Source organism: Rattus rattus, chromosome 8 (assembly GCF_011064425.1).
Source record: "Rattus rattus isolate New Zealand chromosome 8, Rrattus_CSIRO_v1, whole genome shotgun sequence".
In the NCBI taxonomy this organism is placed as follows: domain Eukaryota; kingdom Metazoa; phylum Chordata; class Mammalia; order Rodentia; family Muridae; genus Rattus; species Rattus rattus.
The window spans coordinates 31,452,385-31,468,168 of NC_046161.1; the positions used below are offsets into that span (position 1 = coordinate 31,452,385).

At 38.9% G+C, this 15,784-nt stretch overlaps 1 protein-coding gene across 1 annotated transcript; it reads left to right on the forward strand.

Moving 5' to 3' along the window:
- Nucleotides 1-7,371: 7,371 nt before the first annotated feature.
- On the forward strand, nt 7,372-8,307 carry LOC116907838 (olfactory receptor 8B12-like). The gene has a single exon (XM_032911024.1). The coding sequence runs from the start codon at nt 7,372-7,374 to the stop codon at nt 8,305-8,307; it is 936 nt and encodes a 311-aa protein (XP_032766915.1).
- The last annotated feature ends 7,477 nt before the right edge of the window (nt 8,308-15,784 follow it).

Genomic DNA, 15,784 nt, shown 5'->3' on the forward strand with positions numbered 1-15,784 from the left:
GTTGATATTGGCTATGGTCTTGCTGTAAAGTACCTATGTTAGATTTAGGTATGTCCCTTGTGCCCTAATCTCCCCAGGACTTTTATCATGAAGGGGTATTGGATTTGTTAAAGGCATTTTCTGCATCTAATAAGATAGTCATGTGGTTTTTCTCTTTCAGTTTTTTTAATGAGGTGGTGGTTTACATTTATTGGTTATTATGTACATTGAACCATTCCTACATCTCTGGATTGAAGCCTACTTGATTATGGCGGGTGATCATTTTGATACGATTTAGATTTGGTTTGAAAGTATTTTATTGAGGTTTTTTTTTTTTTTTTGCATCTATGTTCATAAGAAAAATTGGTCTGCAATTCTCTTTGTTGAGTCTTTTGTGGTTTGACTATCAGGGTAACTGTAGCCTTGTAAAGTGAATTGAGCAATGTTCCTCTGTTTCTATTTTCTGGAATAATTTGAAGAATGTTTGAAACAAGTCTTCTTTCAAAGGCTGGTAGAATCTGTGCTAAAACCATCTGGCCCTGGAATGTTTTTTCTTTTTTTTTGATGGAAGATTCTCAGTGACTGCTTTTATTTCACTAGGAGTTATAGGTCTGTTTAAGTTGCTTATCTGATCTTGATTTAACTTTGGTACATAGTTGTATGAAGAAAATTGCCGATTTCTTTTAGATTTTTCCAATTTGGCTCAGTACAGGTTTTAAAAAAATGTCTTTATGATTCTCTGGCTGATTTTGGTGTCTGTTGTTGTGTCCCACTTTCCATCTTTAATTTTAGAAATTGGATATTTTTCTCTTCTTTAAGTTAATTTGGATAAAGGTTTGCCCATCTTATTGATTTTTCCCAAAGAACAACTCTTCCCTCCATTGATTCTTTGTATTTTTTTGGTTTGTTTCTATTTTAATGATTTCAGCACTGAATTTGATTATTTTTTGCCATTACCTCTTTTAAGTATGATTTATTCATTTTATTCTAGAGCTTTTAGGTGTGCTGTTAAGTTACTAGTATGAGACTTTTCCAATTTTTTTTTGTGTAGGCAGGTAGTTATATGAACTTCTTTCTTAGAACCGCCATCTTCGTGTCTCATTGTTTAGGTCTGCTATGCATTTCCACTCAAGTCTAAGAAGTCCTTTTTCTTTCTTAATTTCTGTCTTGATATATGTTTTTATTTAGTAGTATGCTGTTCATTTTTCCTTGAGTTCGTAAAAATTTTTATTCTTTCTGTTCTTCTTGATATTTAGCTGTCTTAGGTGAACAGACACCATGATCAAGGCAAGTCTTATGAAGGACAACTTTTAGTTGGGGTTGACTTACAGGTTCAGAGGATCAGTCTATCATCAAGGCAGAAAGGTGGCAGCATTTAGGCAGGTATGGTACAGGAGAAGTTGAGAGTTCTACATCTTCATCTGAAGAATGCTAGCAGAATACTGACTTCCAGGCAGTTAAGATGAGGGTCTTAAAGCCCACACCCATAGGAACACATCTATTCCAACAAGGCCACACCTTCTAATAGTGCCACGCCCTGATCTGAGCATATACAAATCATAACACCAGCTTTCATCCAGGGTGGTCTGATAGAATGAAGGCTGTTATTTCAATTTTCTTGTATGTGTTTAGGCTTAGGCTTGCTTTCTGACTAAGTATGTGGTCAATTTTGCAGAATGTTGCATGAGATACAGACATGAAGTTATAGTCTTTGTGTGTGTGTGTTTGGGGGAAATATTCAAATATCTGTTAGGTCCACTTGGTTTGTAATGTTCAGTTAATACCAGCATATCTCTGCTTAGTTTTTGTCTGGTAAGAGTCAGGTCCTGAAGTCTCCAACTATCAATGTGTGAGGGTCAATTTGTGTTTCAAGCTGTAGTAGTGTTTCTTTTATAAAATCGGGTGTGCATGCATTTGGTGCATAGATGTTAAGAATTACAATGTTCTTTTTAGTGGATTTTTCCTTTGGTGAGTACATAGTGTCCTACCTTATCTCTTATTAGTTCTGGTATGAAATCTATTTTGTCAGATATTAAAATGGCTATACAAGCTTGTTCCTCAGGTCAATTTTTCTTAGAATATCTTTTTCATACTTTCTTTATGAGATGATGTCTACCCTTGATGTTAAGGCTTGCTTTTTAGATTCAGCAGAATGATGGATCCTGTTTTCATATCTAATCTCTTAGTCTGTGTCTTTTAATCAGGGAAGTGAGACTATTTATAATGAGCGATATTGGTGAGTGATGTTTATTGATTCTTCTTATTTTGTTGTTGTAGTGTGTGTGTTTACCCCTTTCGATTTGGTAATCTGGGATTATTTATTCCTTGTGTTTCCCCCTTTTTTTTTGTTGATTCTTCTTTAACATTTTTTCTTGGATATTTTATGTATTTACATTTCAAATGTTATCCTCTTTCTCCCTCTCCCATACTCCCTTCCCCCCTTCTTCTATGATACTCCTTGTATTTTCTTGAGTGTGGTTAACCTCTTCCGGTGGTCACTGGGGTTCCCAGGTGTGATCGTTTGAATAGGAATGGCCCCCAAAGACTCATGTGTTTGAGTGCTTGCCCCATAGGGATTGGTGATATTAGAAGGTGTAGCCTTGTTGGAGTGGGTGCAGCCTTCTGGAGGAATTATATCACTGTGCAGTTGGCTTTGAGGTCTTCTATGTGACAGTCTCTTGCTGCCTGAAGATCAAGATTAAGAACTCTCAGCTCCTTCTTCAGTACCATATCTGCCTGAATGCTGCCATGCTTCTTGCCCTGATAATAGACCAAACACCTGAAACTGTAAACCAGCTCCAATTAAATATTTTCCTTTATAAGAGTTGCTGTGGTCATGGTGTCTCTTTATAGCAATCAAACCCTAAAACATGACATAAAATGTTTGTCCAGGTATTGGGAGGAGAAAGTCCAGGAAGTGATGGTGGTGGGCACTTCCACAGGAGAGAGGAAAGTAGGATGTTCTACCAGGATCTTCTTATTTCCCTGAGAATGGAGGCAGAATGCCTGTTGGAGTTGAGGGCTGGGATGAAGTAATGAGCTTGGGGTAGGAAGTTTGGAGAGGTAGATCTGTGTGACATACTGGAGATGGGGTGGGAGGGTTGGCTCTGCAAAAGATTACCTGGTACAGAATTGAGAATAAGGCTGGAGGATATGATTTGGAGGAACAGAAGGAGAGATGAAAATCTTACCTGTTTCACTGATCAGAGTGGTCTGTAGGTTCCCAGGGAATGCCTGCTGGAGTTGTGACCTAGGATAAAGCAGTGAGGTGGGGGAGGGAAGTTAGGTAGGGAAGATCTGTGTGATCCATTGGAGATGAGGAAAGATGGCAGGGGGTGGTCTCAGCAGGAGGTCTGCTGTGAGGCTAGGGATGAGATGGGCTGGGGGTAAGGATTTGGAGAAGGGAGGCTATATGTGAAGATCTGTAGTTTGCTTGCCTGCTTCCCTTGCTGGAGTCACAGAGGATAATTTTAAAGCCATAGGATGAGATATCCAGTGTGTAGAGGAGGTGTAGATCATCGAGAACTGGATCCCGGAAGTTTTAGAACACAGAAAGTGAGTAAAAGAAGGAGAAAACAGATGGGTGATACCTCTATCAGATCACAAACCTTTAGGAAACAAGTCATTTCCTTTGAACCTTTTACTTAGCATTTTGACATGATAAATGTGCATATTTTAATTAGTGCTGGTAGTGTAAGACTTCTTGGAGATGACATTAGTCTATTCACATCCTAAGGTTCCCAATGAACTCACTTTGGATAAGGACAATTCAACTGCCGTCTTTCTCTGGGCAGGTCTGTTGAAGTTATAGCTTGGCTTTCTCTTGTGTGGAATGGACAAGTTATTCTTTGCACAAACACACACTATCTGATGATAGGCCAGACTCTTGGAGGCTGACCTGTACACCATATGTGTAAAAGCTCTGCATTGCACATATGTTTGCCCTGACAAGCTTGCTATAATCTGTGTCTCACATACAATTTTCTATTTGTAGTAAATCAAGCAAGGAAGCTATTAGACAAAGTTTTAGTTTCGTGATGAGGGATGGTTTGGTTTCAGGAAATTTAATCAAGAATGCTATTTCCTTGCTTTCCTTTCATTATATTGCATCAAGTTAACAGTAAAAAGATAGAGAAGCCCCAGTTTACTTGAAATAAAACTTTGATGCACTGAAATGAAGTTCCCATGGAAACCATTTGTGAACTGTTAAAATCCTCAGAAGAACTTTCTCTGGTTCTTACATCATGCACATAGGACTCGCCAAAGCTCCCAGAGAGAATCAAATGTTTAATGAATCCTTAAGGTCTCCCCACAAGCCTTCACAATCTTCAAGAACTCTTGTGGGAAATATTTTTAAAATAATGATTAGACATTATATATTCCTTAAGTGTGTGTAGTGGGATTGAGAACAGAAGATGATGGCAGTCATCATTCTCAGTCTGAGATGTGGACAGTTGATCAATGAAACAGTTATGGCTGAGACCAAGCTGAGAGTTAGTAAATCCTCACTGAATGTGTGTGTGTGTGTGTGTGTGTGTGTGTGTGTGTGTGTGTGTGTGTGTGTGTGCAGGAGACATTTGTGTAGAAACTTATATTCTTCATTCTTTACCAGAGACTAAAGCTGATGAATTTCATAATCAAGAAATATGAAGAAACAAAAGCTTTAGTTATCAGATTGTTTGCATGATTTTAGCCAGAGTTAAGCTTAGAGACTTCTTGGAATTGTTTCAAAATTTTAATACAGAAATCCGTCTCCCTAGACTCAGCTACCACTTCTATACATATGTTGTCTCACACACAAACACACACACACACACACACACACACACAGACAGACAGACAGACACACACATATACACATACAGACACAGACACACACACATACACATACAGACACAGACACACACATACACACACACACACACAGACACAAACACATACACATACAGACACAGACACACACACAGACAGACAGACACAGACACACACACACATATACACATACAGACACAGACACAGACACAGACACAGACACAGACACACACACACACACACACACACACACACACACACCTCTATAGAGTTGACTCATAATTGTCTTAAATCCTCAGCAATGTCTCCTGCCCATCTGTACTGTTACTACATGCGGGACTTTCTTCCTTAGAGTCACTTTCTGAGTTAACTAATTGAATTTAAGTTTCCTGACAAAATGTTATGCCTTGGAGAGGGTCTTGTATCACACAGAGGATGTTGGCATGTTAGTTCAGTAACTGCTTTCCTCAAACACTTCTCAAATCTTGTTTTCAGATGTCAGATAACTCTAGTCAAAACTGGAATGTTTTTCCTCTTTCTATGTCTCTTGAGTGGTTTACACTTTTTCTCTTTATGAGGAAAAATATTTTTTTGTACTTGAATAATGTTCTACAAATACTCAATTTATTATTCTTCCCTAAACAGTGGCTCAGAAAATTTCTGGGATACAGCAGACGTGAAATGCCATTCTGGGTCAGTCATCAAATCCCTATTGCTAGACGTAGGAATAATGCCTGGTCTTTCAGACATTAACAAACAATAGGTATGTGGCAAGGAATTGTTTTTAAGGTTAGTCTGCTTGAGCAGATAATAGGATGAAATAATAAGCTTCTTTATATTTTAGCTTGGAGGTGGTCAAGTGATTTTTGTCACATGAACGAAATGGTTACCCTCCTCTTCTAATGTCTGACAGCCTCTGAATTGATTGTTTCTGCGTCTAGTACTTTCTACCCTTCTTTAAAATGGCTGTTTTACATATATATATACATATATATATATATATATATATATTCTCTAGAGCCTTCTAACTAATGACAGTTCTTCAGAGATCTTGTGGCCACTGATGGGGAGGCAGTGGAGGCAATAATTAAGACTGTAGACATTGGAGTTGGGGAGATCAGAGTGGACTCAAAATTCTGAAGTGAGCCTTCTTATTTATAAATCAATAGATTTAAAAATCAGTAGATGATGTAGTACATACTTATCAATGCTCTAAAGTATATCACCATTGTGTAATGGTTAAGTACAACTTGCTAACAAGTGCATTAACCTGGCCTCAGTGAGAGAAGATGTGCTGAATCCTCGAGAGACATGAGGCTCCAGGGAGTAGGAGAGGCCTGGTGGTGGTGGGAGCATCCTCTTAGGGACAGGGGGCGTAGGAATGGGGTGAAGAATTGTGGGAGGGGCAACAGCTGGATTGTAAATAAATCAATCAATTAATTAAAAAAGACTATCTCTCATATCAAACAATGCATGCTTTTAACAGTCAATTATCTTCTGTATATTTCTAAGCAGAACACTTCAGCTTCCCAGCTCATATAAGAGTAGGCTTCAGAAATTAGTGCTGACATGATGCCTATCTCATTTAACTATACATAGTCGTAATTATGTGACTTAAATCCACTTCTTATCACTTCTATGCTAAAGCAAAAACATTTACCTGAAAATAAAATTCTCTTTGTCCCTGAAAAAAAAAAACCCTAATGTATCAGGTTGTTATAAGTAGTAAACGAGGCAGAATGTTTTATTTGTCCATTGTAGCCGTGTGGTGCTAGGCACAATGCTTGGTGGATAGTAGGTGCTCTATACTAGAGGGTAAAAATGACTTTGACTTTAATGCACTGTTTTTAATAATGTTTTAAAAAGATGTAGTTTAAGGAAGAAATCCGTTAAAGGCCACATGAAACATTAACAAGGGGGTAATGAGCATTACCTTAGGAAGGGGTCCACTGGGGCGATGGTCCTCTGGGAGCCTCTGAGACAAGCTCACTGGGATTTCCAAAAAAAGGCACAGCTCCTTGTTGTTCACGGAGCTAGAGAAGGATGCTGTGCCTTTCCTAGTAAGTGTCAGGGGGCCCATGGCAAACGAACAACCCAAGGGCAAGCTCTGCATCCGATTCTGCACGAGGGCCAGGGTATGTTAGAAACTTTGTAAATGTGGAGAAGCAGAGGTAGAACCGTTGTCAACGCACACTGTCAGTTTTCTGTCCTCTAGACAATGCCCCTCGCCACCAGCAACAATATGGATGGGAGGCGGTAGAGTGAGGCTCCAAGCTGAACCTGTGAGTATCTGCCTGACCCACAGCAGTCCTCCAGAGCAGTTAGAAGCTGGGCAGTTGTATTTCCTGTGCTTTAGTGACTCTGCAGCACTGAGACTTCATGCTAGTTCCATAAGCCTTACCAGTAAAATCAGGAGAATTGGCAGTGTTTAGAAAGCGTTTGTTCCATAGTTAGCGTCAGTAGATGTTTTTGTTCTTTTGTTTTCCCCCCTCCTCTGGCTTCCATGTACTTCTGTGGTATGTAACTACTCCTTCTTCCCCTTGACTCTTTTTTCCCCCTCACAGACACTCTGAGAGGAGAATGGCTGCAGAGAACACCTCCTCGGTGGCAGAGTTCATCCTTGTTGGATTAACAGACCAGCCTGACCTCCAGATCCCACTCTTCATCCTCTTTCTAGGTTTCTACATGGTCACTATGGTGGGGAACCTGGGCTTGATCACACTGATAGGGTTGAACTCGCACCTGCATATTCCCATGTACTTTTTCCTCCTCAACTTGTCCTTCATAGATTTCAGTTACTCTACTACACTCACCCCTAAAATGCTCGTGGGGTTTGTTGTGAGGAAGAACATCATCTCCTACGCAGGGTGTATGACTCAGTTCTTCTTCTTCTGTTTCTTTGTCTTTTCTGAGTCCTACATCTTGTCGGCAATGGCATACGACCGCTATGTTGCCATCTGTAAACCACTGTTGTATAGGGTCACCATGTCTCCCCAAGTGTGCTCATTCCTTTTGTCAGGCGTCTATGGGATGGGGGTTTTTGGGGCTGTGGCCCATATGGGAAACTTACAGTTTATAACCTTCTGTGCTGACAACATCATTAACCACTATATGTGTGACATCATTCCCCTCCTTGAGCTGTCCTGCAATAGCTCTTACATCAATTTGTTGGTGGTTTTTATTGTTGTAACCATTGGCATTGGAGTACCCATTGTTACCATTTTTATATCTTATGGTTTCATCCTTTCTAGCATTCTCCACATTAGTTCCAAGGAAGGCAGGTCCAAAGCCTTTAGTACCTGCACTTCCCATATTATTGTAGTGTCTCTCTTTTTTGGGTCAGGAGCTTTTATGTATCTCAAACCACCTTCTAGTTTGCCTCTGGATCAGGGAAAAGTGTCCTCTGTTTTCTATACTGCTGTAGTGCCCATGTTCAATCCATTAATCTATAGCCTGAGGAATAAGGATGTCAAAATTGCTCTGAAGAAAACCTTGAGCAGAAAAAATTTCTCTTAAAAGTACATTAGAAATAACACCCAAAGCTTTATTAAGATTAAAAAATTATTATTTCTTAGTAAAAGAAATGAGGGGAAGTGTTATACCAACAGGAAAACAAAATCTTGTTTTTATGAATATTTAAATCTGTCCAGTCTGCTGTCTCAATTATTTTTCCTTTTGTAGATATTGTTTCATAATGATAAAATATATCTTAAAGGTAACCTAATATAAGCATTTCATATCAGGTGCTGCCCGCTCTGATTTCTAAAGGCTCTCAGGACCTCTTCAGACTTCACATGCTCCTCATACTTGAGCCGGCAGCGAAGTACAGGCCCTTGAATTCCAATAACATTTATTCTATTTTCTTTTAGCCTGTTTTCTTGTTCCACCCTTTACATGGCCGGTTCTCTGTCTTTAAGCTTATCACTGATGTTTTCATTTTCATGTTGGAATCAAGGGTCGTGCACATGCCAGCATTGAGCGGCATCCACAGCCTACCGCATAATCTTTTGAGTGTGGGCTATTTTGATTGTGAATACTATTGTAACATTTTCCTTAGGCATTGCTCTTCAGTATGTACTCTAATACATAATTTTGCTTACTTGTCTCAGTAGAGATTTGCTTCTGTAATGTACATATTCCTAATAAAGTTTTTATGCAAACCATCAAGAAAGTATTCTATCTACTGTGCACTCTTATTTCTCTTGGGCACGTACATTTGTGGGTTTTCTGTGCTACAGGATTTCTAAGTACCACAAAGTTCTGTCACAAAGTATTTAAACGATTTTTTGCTCTCACAGACAACTTTTAGGTAAGATTGTTTCCTTTCTATATGAATATGTGTTATTTTCAGTATTTCTCACTTCAGCGCTCTGCTAGCTGGGCAGTGAGAGAGCACTATATGCATTTCTATTAAGTTTCCTAGAGAAAGAGTGATGTAGATTTCTTACATGTTTATTAGCTACTTGGATATTGTTCTCTCGAAGTGTCTATTCATTTCTTTTTCCTACTTAAACCAGCATTAGTCTGAATGTGTGTGTGTGTGTGTGTGTGTGTGTATGTGTGTTTGTGTGTGTGTGTGTGAGTGTGTGTGTGTGTGTGTGTGTGTTTGTGTGTATGTGTGTGTGAGTGATCATGTGGACAGGTCCATGGGTGTGGGTACAAATGCCTGTGGAGGGCCAAGATGAACATCAGGTGTCACTATTCAGGTGTTGTACACCTTGTTTGTTGATTTGGACTCTTACTTGGCCTAGAATTCACTGATGGGTTAGGCTGCTTGGCCAGGAAGCCCCAGGATCTGCCCATCTCTGTGTCTTTAGTACTGGGATTACAAACATGGATCATCATACCTGGTTTCTTTACATGCATTTTGGATATTGGATTTAGGTCCTCATGTTTTCATGGCAAACGATTTGTTAACCAAGTGTTATTCTCAAGAAAATTCATTTAAGTTTCAAAGAAGTAATTTGGATACATCCTTTCGTCAGAAATATATAATGAAGTTATTATTCAAGTCTTCGGTGTGTCCACTCACATGGTTATTTTGTCTTTTGGTGAGAGATAGTTTAGTTTTAATAGTGAATAAATCAATTCTTCTTGTTACTATGAGTGCTTTGTTATGTTTAATTTTTCCTCCTAGCAAGTCTCAAATATGTTTTCATGTTTTCACTTGGAAGCATTATGGTTAGTCCCTTATAATCATATCTTTCAACAATTTCAAATCAATTATTGTATGCAGAATGAGATAGTTGTATCGGTTGTTGCATATAGGGCAAGATAATTATATTTTCAAAGACATTGTTTGACATCATTTATTGAAAGAACTATTTTTCTCTCAATTGATTTTGATATAATTTTGTGAGCTGATTTGAAGATCAACTGACAACAATTTTATGGGTCTATTTGGAAAGGAGGCTTGAAATCAAAGTACTATGTTCTGTGGTAAATTGTTTAATATAAATCATGACAACAAACATTCTTGTATTGCTTTGAAGTGGAGTCATGTTTTTTTTCTAAGCATTTGATGCCTTTTATTCTATTTTAATATTTATAATTTAAATTTTAATAAGTCTTACTGGCATGTAGAAATATAATTGCTCTTTATATATTGCTTCAAGTGCATGTATTTTGCTAACTTCATGTACTTGCTCTAAGATTACTGAAATATACGAAGATAAACAGAGAATCTTATTTTTTATGTTTCCGTATCTATAATCATGTTGCAAAAAGGACAGGATTATTGTTCTTGAACAGTCACATTTCTCCTTTGTATTAATACTTCCAGTACAATGGTAGATAGAAAGGAAAATAATGACTACTCCTGCCATGTTATAACTTTAGAGTAAAAGAATTTCGATAATGTCTACTTTTTCTACATTGTTGTAAAGCAACATAAGTTATAAGTGAATGGCTAAGAGTTTCCCTTTAAACAGATTTCACCTTTAGTTAAATTCTAAAACCTGTGAATGCTAAAACCAACACAGTTTAAGAAATTAAAATAATTTAACATAAATAAGCTATCAGAGGTAGATGTGTAAACCAAGCCAATGTAATAAGCATTATGATATAACGGATATAATGCTAGAGGAAGCTGAGAGCTGGGCCCTGAGGAGACTGACAGTGACAACTTCCTGATGATCACAGTCGCTGTGCTAGGTCATGAATAAAAAAATAAGCTTTAGGATTTTGTTCCACTGACACTACATAATGACCTGTGATAATGGCTGGCAACGGTTCTGGGACCGTCTGAATCCTGGAAGAAGAATGGTGCAGCAAATTAGAGACAAACTGTTTCTTTATATAAAGCATTTGAGTTCTTTGTTCTTTGTTTTTTTTAAAGAAGTCTTTAGCTTTTCAATACTTATATCCATGTAGCCACAAACAGTTATATCATAGATATATATTGCTAGATTATGGGCCTGCTATTTAAAGAGAATGGTCACTTTAAGAGACCAGATATCATAGAAGACTGAAGAAATTGCCCTCCCTTCCTCCAGTTCTCACATTAAGACAGACTTAGGAAGCTGTTCTGCGTTTGTTAACATCTCCTAATTCATGCATCTGGCTCCTCCAGGATGTTTGTTACTGATGCTATGTTGAATTAAATCAGGTGGTGTGGAACTTCCTACCATCCTCAAAACCAATAAAAAAGTCACAAATCTCCTTTATTTGGGAATTTCTCTGAAGTCCCTCTCTGGGTCCCTCGGCCATTTTGTCTTGTGGATCTCTCTCTCTCTCTCTCTCTCTCTCTCTCTCTCTCTCTCTCTCTCTCTGTTTTTCTTCTTCTTTTCTTTTCTTCTTCTTCTTCTTCTTCTTCTTCTTCTTCTTCTTCTTCTTCTTCTCCTTCCTCCTCCTCCTCCTCCTCCTCCTCCTCCTCCTCCTCCTCCTCCTCCTCCTCCTCCTCCCCCTTCCTTAAGCCATTCCTTTAAATGAAGTTCCTCTCCAGGGTTTAAAAGGGAACCTGTCTTTTCCCTTATGGCCTTGTTATCTTCTTTCTGACATGATGAACTATTCCTTTATTCCTTTTTAATGCCTGTCTATTTTTAGGAGGATCATGGTTTCTGCTTTTCTTTATCCTAATAAACCTCATTCCTGAAGGATAATTACGTATCCGCTCCTTTCATGAGCCAGCCATCATTGCTCCTTCTTTTATATTTAATGTATAAAGTCACAGCTATCTTCCTGGTGGCACTTATTTACCTCTCTCTATATTTATCTGTTAAAGTATCAGAGAAGAGCATTTAGTTATGAATCTTCCAATAGAAATGGTCTGAGAAGAAACTGCTGTTGAAGAGGAGGACTAGACACAGAAAGTCCTGAGATTTCATCAGTTCAGGTTTCATGTATGTTCAAGAAGTTTGCGAATAGAAACTGGTGGAGGAGCGTGGGTTTATTTGCACTTCAGCCAAGCAGGGGTTAGCTGAGGAGGCAGCAAGTTGTCTCTGCCCCACATCTGTGATCATTTTAGTCTTTATAGAGAACCGTGAGACAAACGTTATAACACATGTAAAATTATGTATGAGATAAATTAAATAGTCCTCTTGTTGTGAGACCACTCAGCTTGCTCCTGGTCTGGCAGAGTTCTTTGCTAGGTGTAGGTATAGTGGAGACCAGCTTCAAACTCTGATTTCTGCACACTTATACTGTGAGTGTAAAAGGGGGGATAGTCTCATAGAGGGATCACTCTATAGATGATTTCTTCTCCTATCTACTTGTTTATAGAATCTGAAACATGTAATCTCATAAGTAGATTTAGAGTGAGGAAAGACACAGGTGGAAATGAGGTAATTATAATTTTAAAAATAAAAACAGTTATTAACAATTGACCCCAGAGGAAATTGAAGCCTCAGACACTTACAGCTAGAGCAAACAGTAGAGTGAGCACAGACCTTAGTCTAGAAACATGAAACCAGATGCTAAACCACACTGAAACTTCACACTACAGATCTATTTATCTCAGTTCCCATAACCCAATGTGCCACATCTGCATTTAACAAAAAGTCCTAAGTCATGCTGGGAGACTAAAGTCTAATGACATGAAATGAGCAACAGAATCATACTCAGTGAGCTTGTGGAAATAACTGTTTAAAACTGCAGCTAATATACCGAGGACACCAATGGAAGTAGCGGAAAATAGTGTCAACAGAAAGATGAGAGCAATATGATGAAATCCAAAGGAAATACTGAAAACCCATAGTAACAGAAGTGGAAACTACCCTTGATAAGCCCACCAGTTTACTGGACATAAAAACAAAATCACTGTTTTGGAAGACATTTCATAGAAATATTCCAAGGTGAAATGTAAAGAGAAAATGAAATGAAAGCAAGGGAGACAGAATGCACACAAGTTGCATCAGTCAATGCGATTTCCATAAGACAAGAGGAAAAAAAAAAAAGAAAAGAACAAAGTGGAAATAGCACTTGTTCTGACAGTTCTTGAGATTAGTCATAGACTGAATCTATGCGTCCACCGACCTCCAGAATCACAAAGAAATGTAATACCAAGAAGTCTACATCCAGTCCTTTCACTGTCTAGTAGCAGAAAACTAGCCAAAGAGGAAATTTGTTGTGGATTTGGTTTAATGCTTGCATCATGGGTTCCCAAATTGCATCCCGTTTGTGGGATTTTGAGGGCCCCTGCCCCAGATGGTTTCTCATTGTTAAATAAAGTTGCTGGCCAATAGCTGGTCAGGGAGACAGAGGCGGGACTTTAGATTTCCTGGGCAAGTGAAACACAGGAAAGAGAAGGCCCCATGCCCAGGAAAGAGAAGGTTCAGGCCTGAGAAGTGTAGGACAGAGAGACAGACTTCCAACATGTAAGAGTCAGGGATTACGGCTCAGGGGGGCTGCAGTCCTCGGTCTGGGGCGGCTGGGGTTTTTAGTAAGTAATAATTCAGGAATATCAGATGGGGAGAGTTTGCTAGTAACCTGGAGGACTGAAATGGCCCTTCCATAGAGCAGGTTAAGGCATATTAAAATATAAGGGTGCATGTCTGTCTTTCATTCGAGAATCCAGAGCATTTTGTCAGGTAGCGAGGAATGCATGCAGGCCCCGCTGGGAAATATAGGGAAGATTAATATACTACCAACACAGGAATTGTTAAAGAAATCAGCGAAAATATATCCATCTTGACTATCAGGTCCTTTCCTTAAAGAAGAATGGGAACCCATGGTTTCAACTGCATATGTAGCAGAGGATGGCCTTGTTGGGCACCAGTGGGAGGAGAAGCCCTTGGTCCTGCCAAGGCTAGACACCCCCAGTGTAGGGTGGGAAGGGGGTTGATTTGGGGAGGGGGAACGCCTTCATAGAAGAAGGGGGATGGGATAGGAGGTTTATGGATGGGAAACTGGGAAAGGGGATAACTTTTGAAATGTAAATAAAAAGTATCCAATAAAAAATAAATAAATTGACCTTGCTTGCCACCATGGGGAAAAAATGAAGTATGGATATGGATTTCCTAGACTTCTGTTAAAAAACACTACAGAAACAACAAAAGATTGGTTGGGATGTAGCTCATTTGGGAGGTTCCTTACCTTACGTGCTTGAAAGCCTGGGGTTGATCCTAGGCACCTTGTAAGCCAGGCATCATGACAAATAACCTTTAAAATGCAAGTACTGCTATGGATGAATACCTAAGAAGTGAGATTCTTGCTCGATATGAAAATTCTATTTTTAGATTTTTGAATAACCTCTGTAACTATTTTCCATAATAATAATGCATGCTACTCAGGATTTTCTAAAGGAACAGAACTGATAGATTATATACTCTGTATATATACGGTGTCCTGGAAGCCACTACATAGATGAGACTAGCCTCAAAGTCACAGAGATATGTTTGCCCCTTCCTCTCAAGTGCTGGGATTAAATGTGTGCACCACCAAGCCTGGACAATACTTTCTGTTCTCACAGGTCCATCTATACCTGTCCTTCACACTTGCCTATTGCCTGGTGAGAATGGGAATGTAGAACAGACCGTTCGAAGTTAGCTTAGTTAAGGGATCATTCTGTAGGAATGTAATGACTTTGTCATTTCTAACTCTCATAATCTTTAGGAGTCAAGTTTAGTCCTTAGAGAACACATACCCGTGTGTAGATCAACCTGGTCTAGTTGCATGGGGATGGAGAGACTTTAATCTAGAATGGTCAAACCTGCACATCATTAGAAGAACACATAATATGATAAACACAGTCAAAGGAGTTTGTCCTGAATCTAAATTTCTGTTTGTTCTAGAGAAGGAAGCAGAGATACTATTTACTTATAGAAAGGAGGGATCCGTGGTCAGTGAGTTGAGGGGAAGTTTATAATAAATCTGTCTTCATCTTTCTTCATTGTATTGAGCACTTAATTCCTGGCTTTTAATGACCTCATGCCATTTGTTTGCATAGCTGTAGGATGACAGGTATTTTTGGTTTTCTGGGTTTTAAACAGGGTCTTCAGGTTTTGTTGGAGTAGCTGCTCATGGTCTGAATTTTGAGTAACGTAGAACACCTTCGTGTATGTGGTATAGATGAATGTAGGTAGGCATATGGAAGGGACTTAAAGACTCCAAATTCAGTTTGAGTCATCTGTCCTTGTTAGTAGTAAGGAAGAGTGTGTATAAAATTTTTATAAAGGGATATGGACAGTATATGGTGTGGCTCTCAGCTGACAGAAATGTTTTCATGTCACTGCTTGGCTATTAGTGACAAACACAAAGAGAACCAAAAGAAACTCATCACATCCGAATTGCCCATTTGTTTCTTGAGCCTGTCCTCTTTTTTTGGTGTGTTTATTATATTTTTAGGTTCTATCTGTCGAGGGATTTTTTTCCTTCTAGTTGTGAGTCAGTTACTCACCCTTAGAACAGAAGGTGACAGCTTGTTTGCTGTCAGTGATATCCTGGTTTCCTCTGCCTTTGCTCTTTTCAGATGCTTAGAGTTCCAGCCACCAACTCTGTCCCACTTACCTTGGTTCTATTCTATTTTTGACAAGAGCTTGCTCTCAACAAACCCCAG

Excerpts from the sequence above, each read along its gene's own strand:
- LOC116907838 (XM_032911024.1), top strand. The coding sequence starts at position 7,372 with ATGGCTGCAGAGAACACCTCCTCGGTGGCAGAGTTCATCCTTGTTGGA.